Source organism: Dermochelys coriacea, chromosome 4 (genome assembly GCF_009764565.3).
Source record: "Dermochelys coriacea isolate rDerCor1 chromosome 4, rDerCor1.pri.v4, whole genome shotgun sequence".
Classification (NCBI taxonomy): domain Eukaryota; kingdom Metazoa; phylum Chordata; order Testudines; family Dermochelyidae; genus Dermochelys; species Dermochelys coriacea.
This window is the reverse complement of record NC_050071.1, coordinates 93,687,653-93,705,630: the sequence shown is the minus strand read 5'-3', so window position 1 is coordinate 93,705,630 and position 17,978 is coordinate 93,687,653. Positions and strand designations below refer to the sequence as shown.

The 17,978-nt window shown below is 42.4% G+C and overlaps 1 protein-coding gene across 6 annotated transcripts in view; it reads left to right on the top strand.

Annotated features, from left to right (window-relative positions):
• The window catches only part of DCUN1D4 (defective in cullin neddylation 1 domain containing 4), an 86,210-nt gene that overhangs the window by 8,566 nt on the left and 59,666 nt on the right, over nt 1-17,978 (top strand). For 4 of the 6 annotated variants that reach the window (XM_038399194.2, XM_038399195.2, XM_043513863.1 and 1 more), the window contains exon 2: nt 13,948-14,018. The exons of the other annotated variants lie outside the window; for them this stretch is intronic. In XM_038399194.2, coding sequence (XP_038255122.1) covers nt 13,948-14,018 — 71 coding nt within the window. The remainder of the gene's footprint in view (nt 1-13,947; nt 14,019-17,978) is intronic. 6 annotated transcript variants of the gene reach the window in all.

Genomic DNA, 17,978 nt, shown 5'->3' with positions numbered 1-17,978 from the left:
ATAGCTGCAGAAGCATCCACTATGTCCAGCACATTGCCCAGAGTCACAGTCCTTCATAGTAGGATGAGATTAATAGCCCTGCACACTTGCATTATAGCAGCTCCCATGGTGGATTTCCCAACTCCAAATTGATTCCTGACTGATTGGTAACAGTCTGGTGAGGCAAGTCTTCGACACACTGATCACCGCTTGCTTTTGCATTGTCAGTGCAGATCTCATTTTGGTGTCACTGTTCCAGAGGACTGGGGCAAGCTCCATACTCACTTCCAGGAATGTGGCCTTGCACATCCGAAAGTTCTGCAGCTACTGCTCATCATCCCATACCCGCATAATGATGCGATTCCCACCAGTCAGTACTTGTTTCTCGGGCTCAGAACCGGCACTTCACCATTTGCAGCTGCTCCATGAACGCCAACAACAAACTTGAATTGTTTCTTTCTTTCCCACAGCAAGCTAGCCACCAAGGAATTTATGTTTCCCACAGCTCCTCTGGTGGCTCTGCAAATACTGCAGAATCAGGTGCATTGTGCTCATCACAGTAGTGCAGAGCTGTGCAGGATCCATGTTTCTCACAGAGATGGTGGATGTGTGGGTTTGCAGGGCTTTTGAAAAGAGATGCGACACATGGGATGCAGATAAAATTATGGGATGAAGAAAACTGAATAATGGCACGTTGAGATCATGTTCCCAGTCACCCCTTTGCAACTTGTTTGCTCCATGAAGCACTGCAAACCATTCCCCAAACACCAGCACTGGATGGTGGCAAGGTGCACAGTGGGATAGATACCACGGTGCACTGTTCTCTGCATTGATGCAAATGCTAGTAGTGAGGACATGCACTACCAACATGAGCATAGTATGGATGTGCAAAAGCGATTTAATTACTGTGGCGGCTGTAGGTCAACTTAATTTAGGTCTAATTTTGTAGAGTAGACTTACCCTCAGTAATAGAAAACAATGAGAGCTGGCTCTGATCTAGGTTTTAAATAAGAGAACACATGGAGGGGAAAATAAAAAAAAGAACAAAACAACCATGTAAGGGGATATTTGCTGGATACTTAATTTTTCAATATAAACAGTAGATATGGCAGTTAATTTGCATATCAGTTTAATGAAATACTTTAGAATCAATGGGTATGAATAAAAGAGAGAGAGTTCATGTAGATTCTCCCACACACTCAGCAAAGCATTCCAAAATTTTAAGGGAGGTCTTATTTGTTTTTCAGTTACTAATCTCTTTAAATACCAGTGTTAATTGATAGTGAATCAACACTGTGCACAATAGTTATGGTTCTATTTTAGCTTCAATTATGAGATTTCTTAGTTAGTCAACTTTGCAAACTAATTAGTTTAGCCTTCAATTTTCTACTGTGTTCAAATTCCGAGGTGACTTTTTTTTGAAAACCCAGGCGAAATAAATCAGTTTGTAGTTCATGCAAGTGCATGTGGGTAATACTCTTGGCTGTATGTTCTGATCAAGTTTGAACTCTGGTAGCTCGACAACAACCAAAAGTAGATTAGATTTCCAACAAAAACTGAAACACAAACCAGGTTTGAAGAAAATTGGTTCGGTTTTAAACTTGAAAACTTAAAGTTCGAAATTTCACAAATGCACAGTAGAATTTTACTATGTTTTTAAATCCATTCAGCGTTTTGGGTTGGTTTTTACGCATTGAGTTGCTGCTCATGCAGATCTTCCTGTGGGATCTGTAGTCTTAAACTGACTCTCACCTAGACTGTAATCTGTTTCTTCTTGAAACATGCCAGATATATTGCCGGTTCTTTCGCTTTGGCCGTGATTGTCAGATAGTTGATGAAGGGCATTTTGTAAACGCTATGTAGTTTCTTTTCTATCTTTGTTCTGTAGTTTTTTGGTTTTGGTCACATCATGATTGATCATGACAACTTGACCTGGCTAAGCCAACTTTGTCAATACTTGTTCTTAATTCAGGCAGCATTTTCTACTGAACTTCATACCAAAAGGGCTTGAAACTCGTAGTCTTGGAACACTTCTCAACTCTTTTTCTCTTCTTACAGTGTTGGGATTGGAAAATATTAACAGTATTTCCCTCTTCATCTGTATTACATAGTTCATTTTGAAGCATCACAAAGTATTTTAGGTTTCAGAGTAGCAGCCGTGTTAGTCTGTATTCGCAAAAAGAAAAGGAGGACTTGTGGCACCTTAGAGACTAACAAATTTATTAGAGCATAAGCTTTCGTGAGCTGTAGCTCACAAAAGCTTATGCTCTAATAAATTTGTTAGTCTCTAAGGTGCCACAAGTCCTCCTTTTCTTTTTTTTAAAGTATTTTAGGAAATCTGGAGTTAGCAATTGCTTCACTCACCAGTGCAACACAGTCAGCATTAGGGTGGAAACCGGTGGACAGATGTACACAATACATCAGTTTTTGCAAAAGACACTGAGGCAAGCCCATATCTTATTGAAAGTGCCATAAACTAGTTTTTCTAGTGGCCACAGAGCAAGCAGACTCTCTGGTCGGCTACTTTCATTTAGGTCTCATGCATTTGACCCCAACACAATAAATTGCATGGAATTCAGTTGCCATAGGCTACCTTGTTTTCCTGCAGGAAAAAACTGAGTAGTGTCTGACAAATCGGTGTACTCGGAGACCCATCACTTATTCTAGTGAAGAATATCCTGTGTATTAGCTGTCCCACATAAGCTTAAGTAGTGGCTATTGTGTTAACAGTCTTCTTGCTTCTGACTGTATAATAACACTTTCCTTCAAGAAAGGGAATGTATAGTGAATGTTTCTTACTGCTGGAAATTAGTCTACTTTCAGTTAAGGTTTAAGTTTTGTTGCAGCTCCATGCATTGTGGGACCACTGGCCTTTCAATGAACCCTCCTCTTTTTTTGGGGGGGCAGAATGGGATGAGGTCTGACTGCATTTTCAGCTTGTCCTCTCTATCCTTCCCTCAGTAATTTTGGCTGCAAGATATTGGTCTTGAGAAGGGAGAGATGATAATAGTTGTGAAAATGTTTCCATCCATCTCTATTCATGTAGAGCTGTAGTGTGAAATAAAATCATTCTATATCTTGTCTTGCTTTCACTTCTCTGAGATGTGGGATCAGTTTGAAAAGTGGTGTATAAAATCAATAAGTATTGATAAAACCAGGCCCCATCCTAAAACTATAACACTGGTTTTGTGACTGGTTAGAGGCATGTTCATCTTAACAGGTTACATGATTCAAAGTGTTGATACATGACTCAAAGTGTTACTTCTGCCATCACAGTCAGATTTGCACATCCACACACAACCTTTTACCTTTTTGTATGTTGCAGTCTGAAAAAATCTGGGCAGCTGTCCCTAAATGCCTCTTCAAGAAATGAAGTACCCTGAGTTCGTTGTCACAAAGTAGACCATTTATCGTATGGGGTAATGCACTTTGGGATGTCCCTACCTACGTAGCTAGGAAAGAGGAAGATTGGTTAACTTGGTAACATAGGCATGCTTAGGGTATCCTGTTAACATTCCAAAGAAAGTTTATGGAGCTAGCTAGGCTAGGTTCTAGCTAGCAAAACATGAGTTGCCATGATTATTACTAACAGGGTTTAAGTCAAAGGATGTGTGGGGCTCATGTATAAAGCCAACAGTACTATTAATTGAAAAACTCAGTTGTAGTATGGACAGGATCTTAGTCTTTCAAGACCTACTTCATTTCCAGGTTTGGAAAACTAGTCAATGTTGACTTAATTCCTTTTCTTAAGATGTTTTCAAATGCTTTTAGATCCCCAACTCTACTCTTACCACCAGTTTCAAAGACACCAACTTATGGCAAACTGGGAAAATAGTATATAGGAGAACTTGAGACCACCAAAGGAGAGAAGCATCTGATTGTGATCCCAGGCTCAAGTCTCTTCTGAGCAGAAGTGCAGGCATTTGGTATTATTGTCCATGACAAATAAGTCTATGGTATGAGTCCCAAACTGATGAAATATCGCCTCTGTGATGGACTTCTGCAGTGATCACTTATAGTTTTCAGAGTAGCAGCCGTGTTAGTCTGTATTCGCAAAAAGAAAAGGAGTACTTGTGGCACCTTAGAGACTAACAAATTTATTAGAGCATAAGCTTTCGTGAGCTACAGCTCACTTCATCGGATGCATTTGGTGGAAAAAACAGAGGAGAGATTTATATACACACACACAGAGAACATGAAACAATGGGTTTATCATACACACTGTAAGGAGAGTGATCACTTAAGATAAGCCATCACCAACAGCAGGGGGGGGAAGGAGGAAAACCTTTCATGGTGACAAGCAGGTAGGCTAATTCCAGCAGTTAACAAGAATATCAGAGGAACAGTGGGGGGTGGGGTGGGAGGGAGAAATACCATGGGGAAATAGTTTTACTTTGTGTAATGACTCATCCATTCCCAGTCTCTATTCAAGCCTAAGTTAATTGTATCCAGTTTGCAAATTAATTCCAATTCAGCAGTCTCTCGTTGGAGTCTGTTTTTGAAGCTTTTTTGTTGAAGTATAGCCACTCTTAGGTCTGTGATCGAGTGACCAGAGAGATTGAAGTGTTCTCCAACTGGTTTTTGAATGTTATAATTCTTGACGTCTGATTTGTGTCCATTCATTCTTTTACGTAGAGACTGTCCAGTTTGGCCAATGTACATGGCAGAGGGGCATTGCTGGCACATGATGGCATATATCACATTGGTAGATGCGCAGGTGAACGAGCCTCTGATAGTGTGGCTGATGTGATTAGGCCCTATGATGGTATCCCCTGAATAGATATGTGGACAGAGTTGGCAACGGGCTTTGTTGCAAGGATAGGTTCCTGGGTTAGTGGTTCTGTTGTGTGGTGTGTGGTTGCTGGTGAGTATTTGCTTCAGATTGGGGGGCTGTCTGTAAGCAAGGACTGGTCTGTCTCCCAAGATCTGAGAGAGCGATGGCTCGTCCTTCAGGATAGGTTGTAGATCCTTGATGATGCGTTGGAGGGGTTTTAGTTGGGGGCTGAAGGTGATGGCTAGTGGCGTTCTGTTGTTTTCTTTGTTGGGCCTGTCCTGTAGTAGGTGACTTCTGGGTACTCTTCTGGCTCTGTCAATCTGTTTCTTCACTTCAGCAGGTGGGTACTGTAGTTGTAGGAATGCATGATAGAGATCTTGTAGGTGTTTGTCTCTGTCTGAGGGGTTGGAGCAAATGCGGTTATATCGTAGCGCTTGGCTGTAGACAATGGATCGAGTGGTATGATCTGGATGAAAGCTAGAGGCATGTAGGTAGGAATAGCGGTCAGTAGGTTTCCGATATAGGGTGGTGTTTATGTGACCATCGCTTATTAGCACCGTAGTGTCCAGGAAGTGGATCTCTTGTGTGGACTGGTCCAGGCTGAGGTTGATGGTGGGATGGAAATTGTTGAAATCATGGTGGAATTCCTCAAGAGCTTCTTTTCCATGGGTCCAGATGATGAAGATGTCATCAATGTAGCGCAAGTAGAGTAGGGGCATTAGGGAACGAGAGCTGAGGAAGCGTTGTTCTAAGTCAGCCATAAAAATGTTGGCATACTGTGGGGCCATGCGGGTACCCATCGCAGTGCCGCTGATTTGAAGGTATACATTGTCACCAAATGTGAAATAGTTATGGGTCAGGACAAAGTCACAAAGTTCTGCCACCAGGTTAGCCGTGACAGTATCGGGGATACTGTTCCTGACGGCTTGTAGTCCATCTTTGTGTGGAATGTTGGTGTAGAGGGCTTCTACATCCATAGTGGCTAGGATGGTGTTTTTAGGAAGATCACCAATGGACTGTAGTTTCCTCAGGAAATCGGTGGTGTCTCGAAGATAGCTGGGAGTGCTGGTAACGAAGGGCCTGAGGAGGGAGTCTACATAGCCAGACAATCCTGCTGTCAGGGTGCCAATGCCTGAGATGATGGGGCGTCCAGGATTTCCAGGTTTATGGATCTTGGGTAGCAGATAGAATACCCCAGGTCCTGGCTCCAGGGGTGTGTCTGTGCGGATTTGTTCTTGTGCTTTTTCAGGGAGTTTCTTGAGCAAATGCTGTAGTTTCTTTTGGTAACTCTCAGTGGGATCAGAGGGTAATGGCTTGTAGAAAGTGGTGTTGGAGAGCTGCCTAGTAGCCTCTTGTTCATACTCTGACCTATTCATGATGACGACAGCACCTCCTTTGTCAGCCTTTTTGATTATGATGTCAGAGTTGTTTCTGAGGCTGAGGATGGCACTGTGTTCTGCATGGCTGAGGTTATGGGGTAAGCGATGCTGCTTTTCCACAATTTCAGCTCGTGCACGTCGGCGGAAGCAGTCTATGTAGAAATCCAGGCTGCTGTTTCGACCTTCAGGAGGAGTCCACCTAGAATCCTTCTTTTTGTAGTGTTGGCAGGAAGGTCTCTGTGGGTTAATATGTTGGTCAGAGGTGTGTTGGAAATATTCCTTGAGTCTGAGACGTCGAAAATAGGATTCTAGGTCACCACAGAACTGTATCATGTTCGTGGGGGTGGAGGGGCAAAAGGAGAGGCCCCGAGATCGGACAGATTCTTCCGCTGGGCTAAGAGTATAGTTGGATAGATTAACAATATTGCTGGGTGGGTTACGGGAACCATTGTTGTGGCCCCTTGTGGCATATAGTAGTTTAGATAGCTTAGTGTCCTTTTTCTTTTGTAGAGAATCAAAGTGTGTTTTGTAAATGGCTTGTCTAGTTTTTGTAAAGTCCAGCCACGAGGAAGTTTGTGTGGAAGGTTGGTTCTTTATGAGAGTATCCAGTTTTGAGAGCTCATTCTTAATCTTTCCCTGTTTGCTGTAGAGGATGTTGATCAGGTGGTTCCGCAGTTTCCTTGAGAGTGTGTGGCACAAGCTGTCAGCATAGTCTGTGTGGTATGTAGATTGTAATGGATTTTTTACCTTCAGTCCTTTCGGTATGATGTCCATCTGTTTGCATTTGGAGAGGAAGATGATGTACATACCACACAGACTATGCTGACAGCTTGTGCCACACACTCTCAAGGAAACTGCGGAACCACCTGATCAACATCCTCTACAGCAAACAGGGAAAGATTAAGAATGAGCTCTCAAAACTGGATACTCTCATAAAGAACCAACCTTCCACACAAACTTCCTCGTGGCTGGACTTTACAAAAACTAGACAAGCCATTTACAAAACACACTTTGATTCTCTACAAAAGAAAAAGGACACTAAGCTATCTAAACTACTATATGCCACAAGGGGCCACAACAATGGTTCCCGTAACCCACCCAGCAATATTGTTAATCTATCCAACTATACTCTTAGCCCAGCGGAAGAATCTGTCCGATCTCGGGGCCTCTCCTTTTGCCCCTCCACCCCCACGAACATGATACAGTTCTGTGGTGACCTAGAATCCTATTTTCGACGTCTCAGACTCAAGGAATATTTCCAACACACCTCTGACCAACATATTAACCCACAGAGACCTTCCTGCCAACACTACAAAAAGAAGGATTCTAGGTGGACTCCTCCTGAAGGTCGAAACAGCAGCCTGGATTTCTACATAGACTGCTTCCGCCGACGTGCACGAGCTGAAATTGTGGAAAAGCAGCATCGCTTACCCCATAACCTCAACCATGCAGAACACAGTGCCATCCTCAGCCTCAGAAACAACTCTGACATCATAATCAAAAAGGCTGACAAAGGAGGTGCTGTCGTCATCATGAATAGGTCAGAGTATGAACAAGAGGCTACTAGGCAGCTCTCCAACACCACTTTCTACAAGCCATTACCCTCTGATCCCACTGAGAGTTACCAAAAGAAACTACAGCATTTGCTCAAGAAACTCCCTGAAAAAGCACAAGAACAAATCCGCACAGACACACCCCTGGAGCCAGGACCTGGGGTATTCTATCTGCTACCCAAGATCCATAAACCTGGAAATCCTGGACGCCCCATCATCTCAGGCATTGGCACCCTGACAGCAGGATTGTCTGGCTATGTAGACTCCCTCCTCAGGCCCTTCGTTACCAGCACTCCCAGCTATCTTCGAGACACCACCGATTTCCTGAGGAAACTACAGTCCATTGGTGATCTTCCTAAAAACACCATCCTAGCCACTATGGATGTAGAAGCCCTCTACACCAACATTCCACACAAAGATGGACTACAAGCCGTCAGGAACAGTATCCCCGATACTGTCACGGCTAACCTGGTGGCAGAACTTTGTGACTTTGTCCTGACCCATAACTATTTCACATTTGGTGACAATGTATACCTTCAAATCAGCGGCACTGCGATGGGTACCCGCATGGCCCCACAGTATGCCAACATTTTTATGGCTGACTTAGAACAACGCTTCCTCAGCTCTCGTTCCCTAATGCCCCTACTCTACTTGCGCTACATTGATGACATCTTCATCATCTGGACCCATGGAAAAGAAGCTCTTGAGGAATTCCACCATGATTTCAACAATTTCCATCCCACCATCAACCTCAGCCTGGACCAGTCCACACAAGAGATCCACTTCCTGGACACTACGGTGCTAATAAGCGATGGTCACATAAACACCACCCTATATCGGAAACCTACTGACCGCTATTCCTACCTACATGCCTCTAGCTTTCATCCAGATCATACCACTCGATCCATTGTCTACAGCCAAGCGCTACGATATAACCGCATTTGCTCCAACCCCTCAGACAGAGACAAACACCGACAAGATCTCTATCATGCATTCCTACAACTACAGTACCCACCTGCTGAAGTGAAGAAACAGATTGACAGAGCCAGAAGAGTACCCAGAAGTCACCTACTACAGGACAGGCCCAACAAAGAAAACAACAGAACGCCACTAGCCATCACCTTCAGCCCCCAACTAAAACCCCTCCAACGCATCATCAAGGATCTACAACCTATCCTGAAGGACGAGCCATCGCTCTCTCAGATCTTGGGAGACAGACCAGTCCTTGCTTACAGACAGCCCCCCAATCTGAAGCAAATACTCACCAGCAACCACACACCACACAACAGAACCACTAACCCAGGAACCTATCCTTGCAACAAAGCCCGTTGCCAACTCTGTCCACATATCTATTCAGGGGATACCATCATAGGGCCTAATCACATCAGCCACACTATCAGAGGCTCGTTCACCTGCGCATCTACCAATGTGATATATGCCATCATGTGCCAGCAATGCCCCTCTGCCATGTACATTGGCCAAACTGGACAGTCTCTACGTAGAAGAATGAATGGACACAAATCAGACGTCAAGAATTATAACATTCAAAAACCAGTTGGAGAACACTTCAATCTCTCTGGTCACTCGATCACAGACCTAAGAGTGGCTATACTTCAACAAAAAAGCTTCAAAAACAGACTCCAACGAGAGACTGCTGAATTGGAATTAATTTGCAAACTGGATACAATTAACTTAGGCTTGAATAGAGACTGGGAATGGATGAGTCATTACACAAAGTAAAACTATTTCCCCATGGTATTTCTCCCTCCCACCCCACCCCCCACTGTTCCTCTGATATTCTTGTTAACTGCTGGAATTAGCCTACCTGCTTGTCACCATGAAAGGTTTTCCTCCTTCCCCCCCCTGCTGTTGGTGATGGCTTATCTTAAGTGATCACTCTCCTTACAGTGTGTATGATAAACCCATTGTTTCATGTTCTCTGTGTGTGTGTATATAAATCTCTCCTCTGTTTTTTCCACCAAATGCATCCGATGAAGTGAGCTGTAGCTCACGAAAGCTTATGCTCTAATAAATTTGTTAGTCTCTAAGGTGCCACAAGTACTCCTTTTCTTTTCACTTATAGTTGGTTACTGCATGTTGTTAACATGATGTCCAAAGCTTGGTGGCTTCCTGGCAGATGTAGGTATGATATTTTGAGGATCACCCAGACCAGGGGTTCTGTCACTGCCTGCCTTGTAAGCTTGGGATTCCTTAATGCTCTGCTGCAAGCTCAGAAGGAGCTTTGAGCGCCTTAACTTGGTTCCCTAGCCTACTACTAGCCTTTACTTTTCATAATTAGATGCCCCCAAACTTTCTATTATTTTGATTTTGAATGTATAACACCACTTTACCAATTAGGAAAAGATGTGATTTTTTTAAAATCTTTTCCCTTCTGATTGGAGTTAGAATTAAAATGTCATCTGTTTTCACATGATCATTAATAATGTACACATGAATACAGTCAACTTGGGATGGACTAGGGTTTAACTGCTGCTGTAAATAAATGTAGAAAACATTTTTGTGTAGGTCCCATCAAATGTGATAAACAGCTTCAATTCTTGAATTTTTTAAAAACATTCATTTAAAATTTGAAGACATTTCCATCAGACTATAACTATGAGAAAGTATATTAGATATTAGGATAAATTAAATGTCTTTGAAACCCTTAATATAACACATTCTTTTAATGGGCACCAATTTAAATCACATTTTAGATTGAAAATATTTTGCCTAGTGTTGTTACAAGTACCACCCACAATTACTGTAACTGTTAGTTTAGAATAAAACAATTGTTCAACTTTTTCAGCTCATTTACTCTCTACGTTCTGTTATTCTTGTTAAGGTTCCCTCCCCACTCTGAACTCTAAGGTACAGATGTGGGGACCCGCATTAAAAAGACCCCCCCAAGCTTATTTCTACCAGCTTAGGTTAAAAACTTCCCCAAGGCACAAATCCTTCCTTGTCCTTGGATGGGTACTGCTGCCATCACCAAGTGAGTTAGACAAAGATTCAGGAAAAGACCACTTGGAGTTCCTGTTTCCCTAAAATATCCCCCCAAACCCCTTCACCCCCTTTCCTGGAGAGGCTTGAAAATAATCTACCAACCAAATAGGTAAACCAGATTCTTAAAAACCAAAACTTTATTATAAAGAAAAAAAAAGTAAAAGAAGCACCTCTGTATAATCAGGATGGAAGGTAACTTTACAGGGTAATCAGATTCAAAACACAGAGGATTCCCCTCTAGGCAAAACTTTAAAGTTACAAAAAAACAGGGCTAAACCTCCCTGTAAGCATAGGGAAAATTCACAAGCTAAAAACAAAAGATAATCTAACATGCCTTGACTTATTTACTTACTCTTCTTGCAATATTGAGACTCATTTTAGGATGATTTTAGGAGAAGGAGTTTTCTGACCTGATGCTTCTCTGCTTCCCCAGAGAACACAGAGCACAAACAAAGCCCTCCCCCCCCCCTCCCCCAGATTTGAAAGTATCTTCTTTCCCCATTGTTCCTTTTGGTCAGGTGCCAGCCAGATTATTTGAGTTTCTTAACCCCTAACAGGTAAAGAGGAATTCTAGGCTACCCTTAGCTGTATGTTTATGACAACTCTGGATACTCAATTTCACTTTGTGTGGAACTTTCACCTAGCAACAGAGAAAAGAAAATACTTAGATTGTGAAGTCCTCAGGGTAGGGATTGTCTCTCACTATATTTGGACAGTGCCTTGCACATTATGGGTGCTACTGTAATAAAAATGATCAGATTTTTTTTGGTAGGAAAACTGATTATAAAAGGACAAATTGTAAGGGGGACTCAAGAAAAAATTTAGTACCTGAAACTATTTTTTACTCATTTTGATTGAAGTGTCCAGATCCTCCTTGAATTGACTTGCATTACTACTATTTCACATCTTTGGAAGGAAGGTATATAGGTGATACTGCATGCACCTTGTGATGTACCGAAGGTTCTCCATCACCATCTCACAGTTGCAACAGTTCTCATTTCAGCAAATGATAAAAGAAGTGGTTCTTTTGAGACCATCAGCAGTATTGCTTTCATTCTCATGGTAGCAGTGTGCTTCAGGTGCATGGTTCCAGTCCGTAAAGGTTTTTGGAGTGAGACTACTTTTTAAACAAGAAGTCAAGGCCAAGTCTCAAAAAGGTCCATAAATGTTTATTTTATTGAGTTTGTCTGTTGATATTTCAGCTAGTCTCTTTTAAAGAAATTTCTTCTGATTTTGGTATTCTGTCCCTTTGTTTTTAAATTACTATATTAAATAGAAAAGGAGTACTTGTGGCACCTTAGAGACTAACAAATTTATTTGAGCATAAGCTTTCGGGAGCTACAGCTCACTTCATCAGATGATCTGATGAAGTGAGCTGTAGCTCCCGAAAGCTTATGCTCAAATAAATTTGTTAGTCTCTAAAGTGCCACAAGTACTCCTTTTCTTTTTGCGAATACAGACTAACACGGCTGCTACTCTGAAACCTATATTAAATAGATTATTTATATAGAGTAACTCAGTTTTTGGCTTTCACAGTGCAATTTTTTTAATCAGTCTTCTTTGGCTGGAAAAAAATCAGGGTAAATCAAACAATGCGAGAGAGAATCTAGCCAGTAATGTTAATAGAGCATAGTAATAAGATGTGGACTGCCCTTGAATTAAGCTATACTAGGTATGGTGAGGAACAGAATTATAGATCAGCAAACTTATTCCTTCTAGCCAAGGTACTGAATTAAAAACTATGACTTTGTGTCTTTGAAATGTTAAAAACACTATTTTATCCACTATTATGAGAGAATTCCAAATCCATGCATAATGTAGATTCTTAAAAAGTTGGGACTTCCCTCAACTACACCTTTTCACTTACAACAGTGTTCCTCTTATGAGAATAATTGGAATTGTCCTGTACTTTTACATAGACTTAGTTTTTAATGTCTCACATACCTTACCTATGTACTCTGGTTTCCATAGACTGTGTATTTTGAAGACTATTTTGGAATATTAAAGATGGAAGTGTGGAAATTATATTTTTTTGCTATTTTCTGTGACCATTTTATTTGCTCAGAAGCTGGAGAGAGACAAATGAAATGTTCCTATGCAGAAATGCTTTAATATAATGACTGGTATTAGTAGGGTGACCATATGTCTTGATATTAGGAGCTTTGTCTTATAAAGGCAACTGTGCTCCCCCCCCCCCCAAAAGTCCTGATTTTTCACACTCGCTCTCTGGTCACCCTAGGTATTAGTGGATCCTCCAGGTAAAATTCTTTTATACAGGAGGGTTATGCTGGTTATATGGTTGATATCTCTTTGGCTGTTCTGAGAGGGCTGTTCAGATAGTGTTGTACAAATGTTCACCACCATTTTTGGTCTCATTTAAGTTCATAGAGCTACTTATCACTACATTTGGTAATGTTTGCAAATCATTAGTCCCAAGTCCCAAATAGGATGCTTCTCAGCTTATGTACTTTGGCATTTGACTGTGCTTCACTACTGACAAATGTTAACTTTTGCTAGCTTTGGATCTTGGCATATTTTTATTTTTAGCAAGAATTTTACACTTTGAATATGTGGAAGAATTCCATTGACTTAGTGTTAGACATGAAGGAGCCTTAGGCATGGGGAGGAGTTTTAAAAACATAAATATAAACTCAGGTTAAGAATCTGGAATGAGACATCAAAAATAAGGAAATGCAAAATTAATGTTTTTATTCCTTAGCTAGGTATTGCTGCTTTGTGCCTCTTGTATCTGTAGGCAAAAGTCAGCATAGGTCTTGTATAAATGTCTCCCATCGCTTTTGTTGGAGAATATGTACTTGCATTTATAGTAATCAAACTAACTTAAAAATGTAACGTTTGTGATAGTTAATCAAATTTTCCTAGAAGGAATATGCTTTGGATATTGACTTACCATAGGGTTGGATGGGAAAGTGAGAGGAGAGGTAGAGTGAATTTAAGTTTTCCTATGATGGAGGAGATCTGTGTGTGATAAAAATACATAGAATTTCTTTTAATGAGTTGCATTTACTAATTCCCATGCTGCGGTAAAAACTGTACAGTCTCTTTCCCCAAAGAGATGGGGAGAGCTTTTTATTGATGTTATGAAGCCTGAGTGAATACTTTTCATCAGAGTCTGGTAGTGGGTTTTTTTAAAAAAGAAGAGAATACATAAAATCTGGTTTCTAGCAGTAAAAGCTATATTCCATAGTGTAATTTAAACCAGGATAAGAGACAAAACTAAATTTTATTTTTCCTCTAGATTTTCATCTGAACTCTCATCTATCAACACTGGCAAATATTCACAAGATTTACCACACCCTCAATAGGCTGGTAATGACTTGCAATCTTCTCTGTATTTAACAGCTAGTTATTTACTCTTGAATGAATTTATTTGTGCTATGAAATATTTAGATTATTATACTTAAAAGATTTTTTTTCTTTTCTTGTGGGAGGGCAATGGGTTTGGGGAGTCCACATTAAGGTTTCACAGTTAACTGTCACTTCTTGTGCTTTGATTGCTTAAGGTTGCATGTGTATGCACAAGAGGTCAAAATTAAGATATGGCTGTGTCCAGTGGAGCCCTCGTCTCAGTATGTGTACATTATGGTATGCATGGAAGCATGTGTGAAAACTGCATTGTTCCTTTTGCTTATAGTTTTCATCAATGTCAGGCTCCTTACGGCAAATGTGGGAAAACACACTGTAAACACTTCCGTCCATTTAGAGCAATATAAAGAATGAGGCATGGGCTTTTGATGATTCTTGCCTCCTTCACTGAACAGTCTCAGTATTTTCCACAGCATAGTTAGCCATCCACACACTTGGGTGGGATCTGAGTTACCCAGGAAAGAATTTTCTGTAGTATCTGGCTGGTGAATCTTGCCCATATGCTCAGGCAAGCTGATTGCCATATTTGGGGTCGGGAAGGAATTTTCCTCCAGGGCAGATTGGAAGAGGCCCTGGACGTTTTTCGCCTTCCTCTGTAGCATGGGACACGGGTCACTTGAGGGAGGATTCTCTGCTCCTTGATGTCTTTAAACCACGATTTGAGGACTTCAATAGCTGAGACATAGGAGAGGTTTTTTGCAGGAGTGGGTGGGTGACATTCTGTGGCCTGTGTTGTGCAGGAGGTCAGACTATATGATCAGAATTGTCCTTTCGGACCTTAGTATTTATGAATCCATACTCTTACAGTTTAGGGCAACTGCACCTGTATTTCCCGCAGTGGTCCATGCACTGTCAGGCTTTCAGTTACCCAGTTGTTTCTCCTGGATAGAGACACATGTCTCTCTCCCTTCTGACCAGAGTATTTTTAGGCTGCACAGATGCCTGTCTTCGCTGTGCGTGTCCCAGCACAGATAGGTTGCTCGAGAACACCTGCTTGCTTTTTTTTAGGGATGGTTACCACTTTTAATTGCTGCAATTGTAAGGTGCCACACAGCACTTTCTGTGCAAGCCTACTTTATTTGTAAAGTAAAAAGCGTTACAGAGAAAACATTTAAAACAGTAAAAGAACCTAAATGGGTGCTAATAAGCTTACCAGAATTAACCACAGCCCTAACATGGATTCTGACAGGAGCTGTTTTTTAATCTCCTCACCTAAGGAGATTTCTTGTGGTTACCAGTTTATTACAGCTTCAGCTCAGAACAAGCACCCAGTCTTATGTGACCTCAGTAGGCCAACTCCTTCCGAACCTAACTTAAGGATTGGGGCTTTCTGTAAATCAAGGTCCTGTCCATTTTCTGGATCAGGAAGAAGGCCATGAGCCAGTTTAAAACCAGGCTATTTTATTTAAAAACCTTTTTTGGTCTGTTGATTTCTGGAGAAAGCAGTTTCAACTAGTATATATAAACTTTTCTGGGGAGGTGGTTTCTCTGAAAATGTTACAATCTTGGTGAATTTGCTGAATTATCCCCTGGTGTTCTCCTGTTTACCCTTCCCATGGAAATACATACAATTCCACAATAACACATACATAATTGACTTTTAATGAAACAGTGAACTCCAAAGATGTTAAAATGAATTCATTAAGGTTTAATTTAATACAATACTTTTATTTAAGGTATTGTAGGAAATTTAGAGCATTATATCTTCCTCCTATAGAAGTGGGTGTAACTAGAGGGCTGGCTGACACCCTAGGGGAACCCACTAACTGAATCGGGCGACACATTCTTCCTGAAGGGGGGGCATGAAGCCCCACCTCCTCTGTGGCCCCTCCCTTGTCTCCCTATTTCCCCTGAAGCCCTGGCCAAACTGGAAACCAGAGCCTGGCTTGGGAGCCTCCACATGCCCAGGGTGGGGAGGAACCTGAAAGCAGCCCCCAGGCTGTGTCCTTGCCCCCCAGACTCTTCACCCAGGACAAGTGGAAGGTCTGTGGCTCCCCACAGCTGCCCAGGCTGCTCTTACCTGGTCCAGGCTCCAGCTTCTGGCCTGGCCAGGGGCAGGGCTTCAGGGACCGAAGACCTGCAGCCGGGCTATGGTAAGAACTGCCCTGGCAGATGTGGGGAGCCACGGACCCTCCATCTGCCTTGTCTGGGGGGAGGGGCATAGACTGAGGGCTGCTCTTGGCCCACCCTGTCCTGGGCAAGTGGAGAGTCCGTAGCTTGGTGGGGTTGGGGGAAGAGGAGGTGCCGGGGGCCAAGCCCATGGCGAAAAGTGGACGGGCCAGGCCCGTCTACTTTGAAAAATGGGAGGGCCATGGTCCCTTAGCCCCCCACAGCCTGTTCTGGCACCCCTGGACTGAATGCTTGGACAGATTTATTTCCTGGATGCCAGTTTTGTTAGTACCTTTTGTAATTTCACGTTTAATTTGCGTAGGTAACAAACATTTTGCTAGCACGTCAGCATATTTTCTTCAAAAATTTGTACAGCATCGTTGCATAACCGTTTTGCAGAATTTCTTTTTTTAGAATCTATAAGGCTGATCTTTTACACGCCCCTTCTTACTCTTGTTGCTCCACAACTTTTGGGTGTAAACTTGAGACCTAATGTTTCCCACTTACATCTCCCATGTCTCTTGGTTCTCCAAGTGGTCAGCCGCCTCAGTTCTGGATTGAGATTCCCCAACCCCCATGGGAATATTACAAACAACCATTCTTTGGCTCAAAGGGAAAAATTGAATCATAGAATATCAGGGTTAGAAGGGACCTCAGGAGGTCATCTAGTTCAACCCCCTGATCAAAGCAGGGCCAATCCCCAACTAAATCATCCCAGCCAGAGCTTTGTCAAGCTGGGCCTTAAAAACCTCTAAAAAGGAGATTCCACCACCTCCCTAGGTAACCCATTCTGGTGCTTCACCACCCTCCTAGTGAAAACGTTTTTCTGAATATCCAACCTAAACCTCCCCCACTGCAACTTGAGACCATTACTCCTCGTTCTGTCATATGGTACCACTGAGAACAGTCTAGATCCATCCTCTTTGGAACCCCCTTTTCAGGTAATTGAAAGCAGCTATCAAATCCCCCCCTCATTCTTCTCTTCTGCAGACTAAATAATCCCAGTTCCCTCAGCCTCTCCTCATAAGTCATGTGCTCCAGCCCCCTAATCGTTTTTGTTGCCCTCCGCTGGATGCAGTGTGGGGCCCAAAACTGGACACAGTACTCCAGATGAGGCCTCACCAATGCTGAATAGAGGGGAATGAACACGTAATCGATCTGCTGGCAATGCTCCTACTTATACAGCCCAAAATGCAGTTAGCCTTCTTGGCAACAAGGGCACACTGTTGACATATATCCAGCTTCTCGTCCACCGTAACCCCTAGGTCCTTTTCTGCAGAACTGCGCCTAGCCACTCGGTCCCTAGTCTGTAGCCGTGCATGGGATTTTTCCTTCCTAAGTGCAGGACTCCACACTTGTCCTTGTTGAACCTAATCAGATTTCTTTTGGCCCAAATTTGTCTAGGTCCCTCTGTATCCTATCCCTATCCTCGAGTATATCTACCACTCCTCCCAGTTTAGTGTCATCTGCAAACTTGCTGAGGGTGCAATCCACGCCATCCTCCAGATCATTAATGAAGATACTGAACAAAACCAGCCCCAGGATCAACCCTTGGGACACTCTGCTTGATACCGGCTGCCAACTAGACATGGAGCTATTGATCACTACCCTTTGAGCCCGATGATCTAGCCACCTTTCAGTCCATTCATCCAGCCCATACTTCTTTAACTTGCTGGCAAGAATACTGAGGGAGATCGTATCAAAAGCTTTGCTAAAGTCAAGGAATAAAACATCCACTGCTTTCCCCTCATCCACAGAGCCAGTGATCTCATCACAGAATGCAATTAGGTTAGT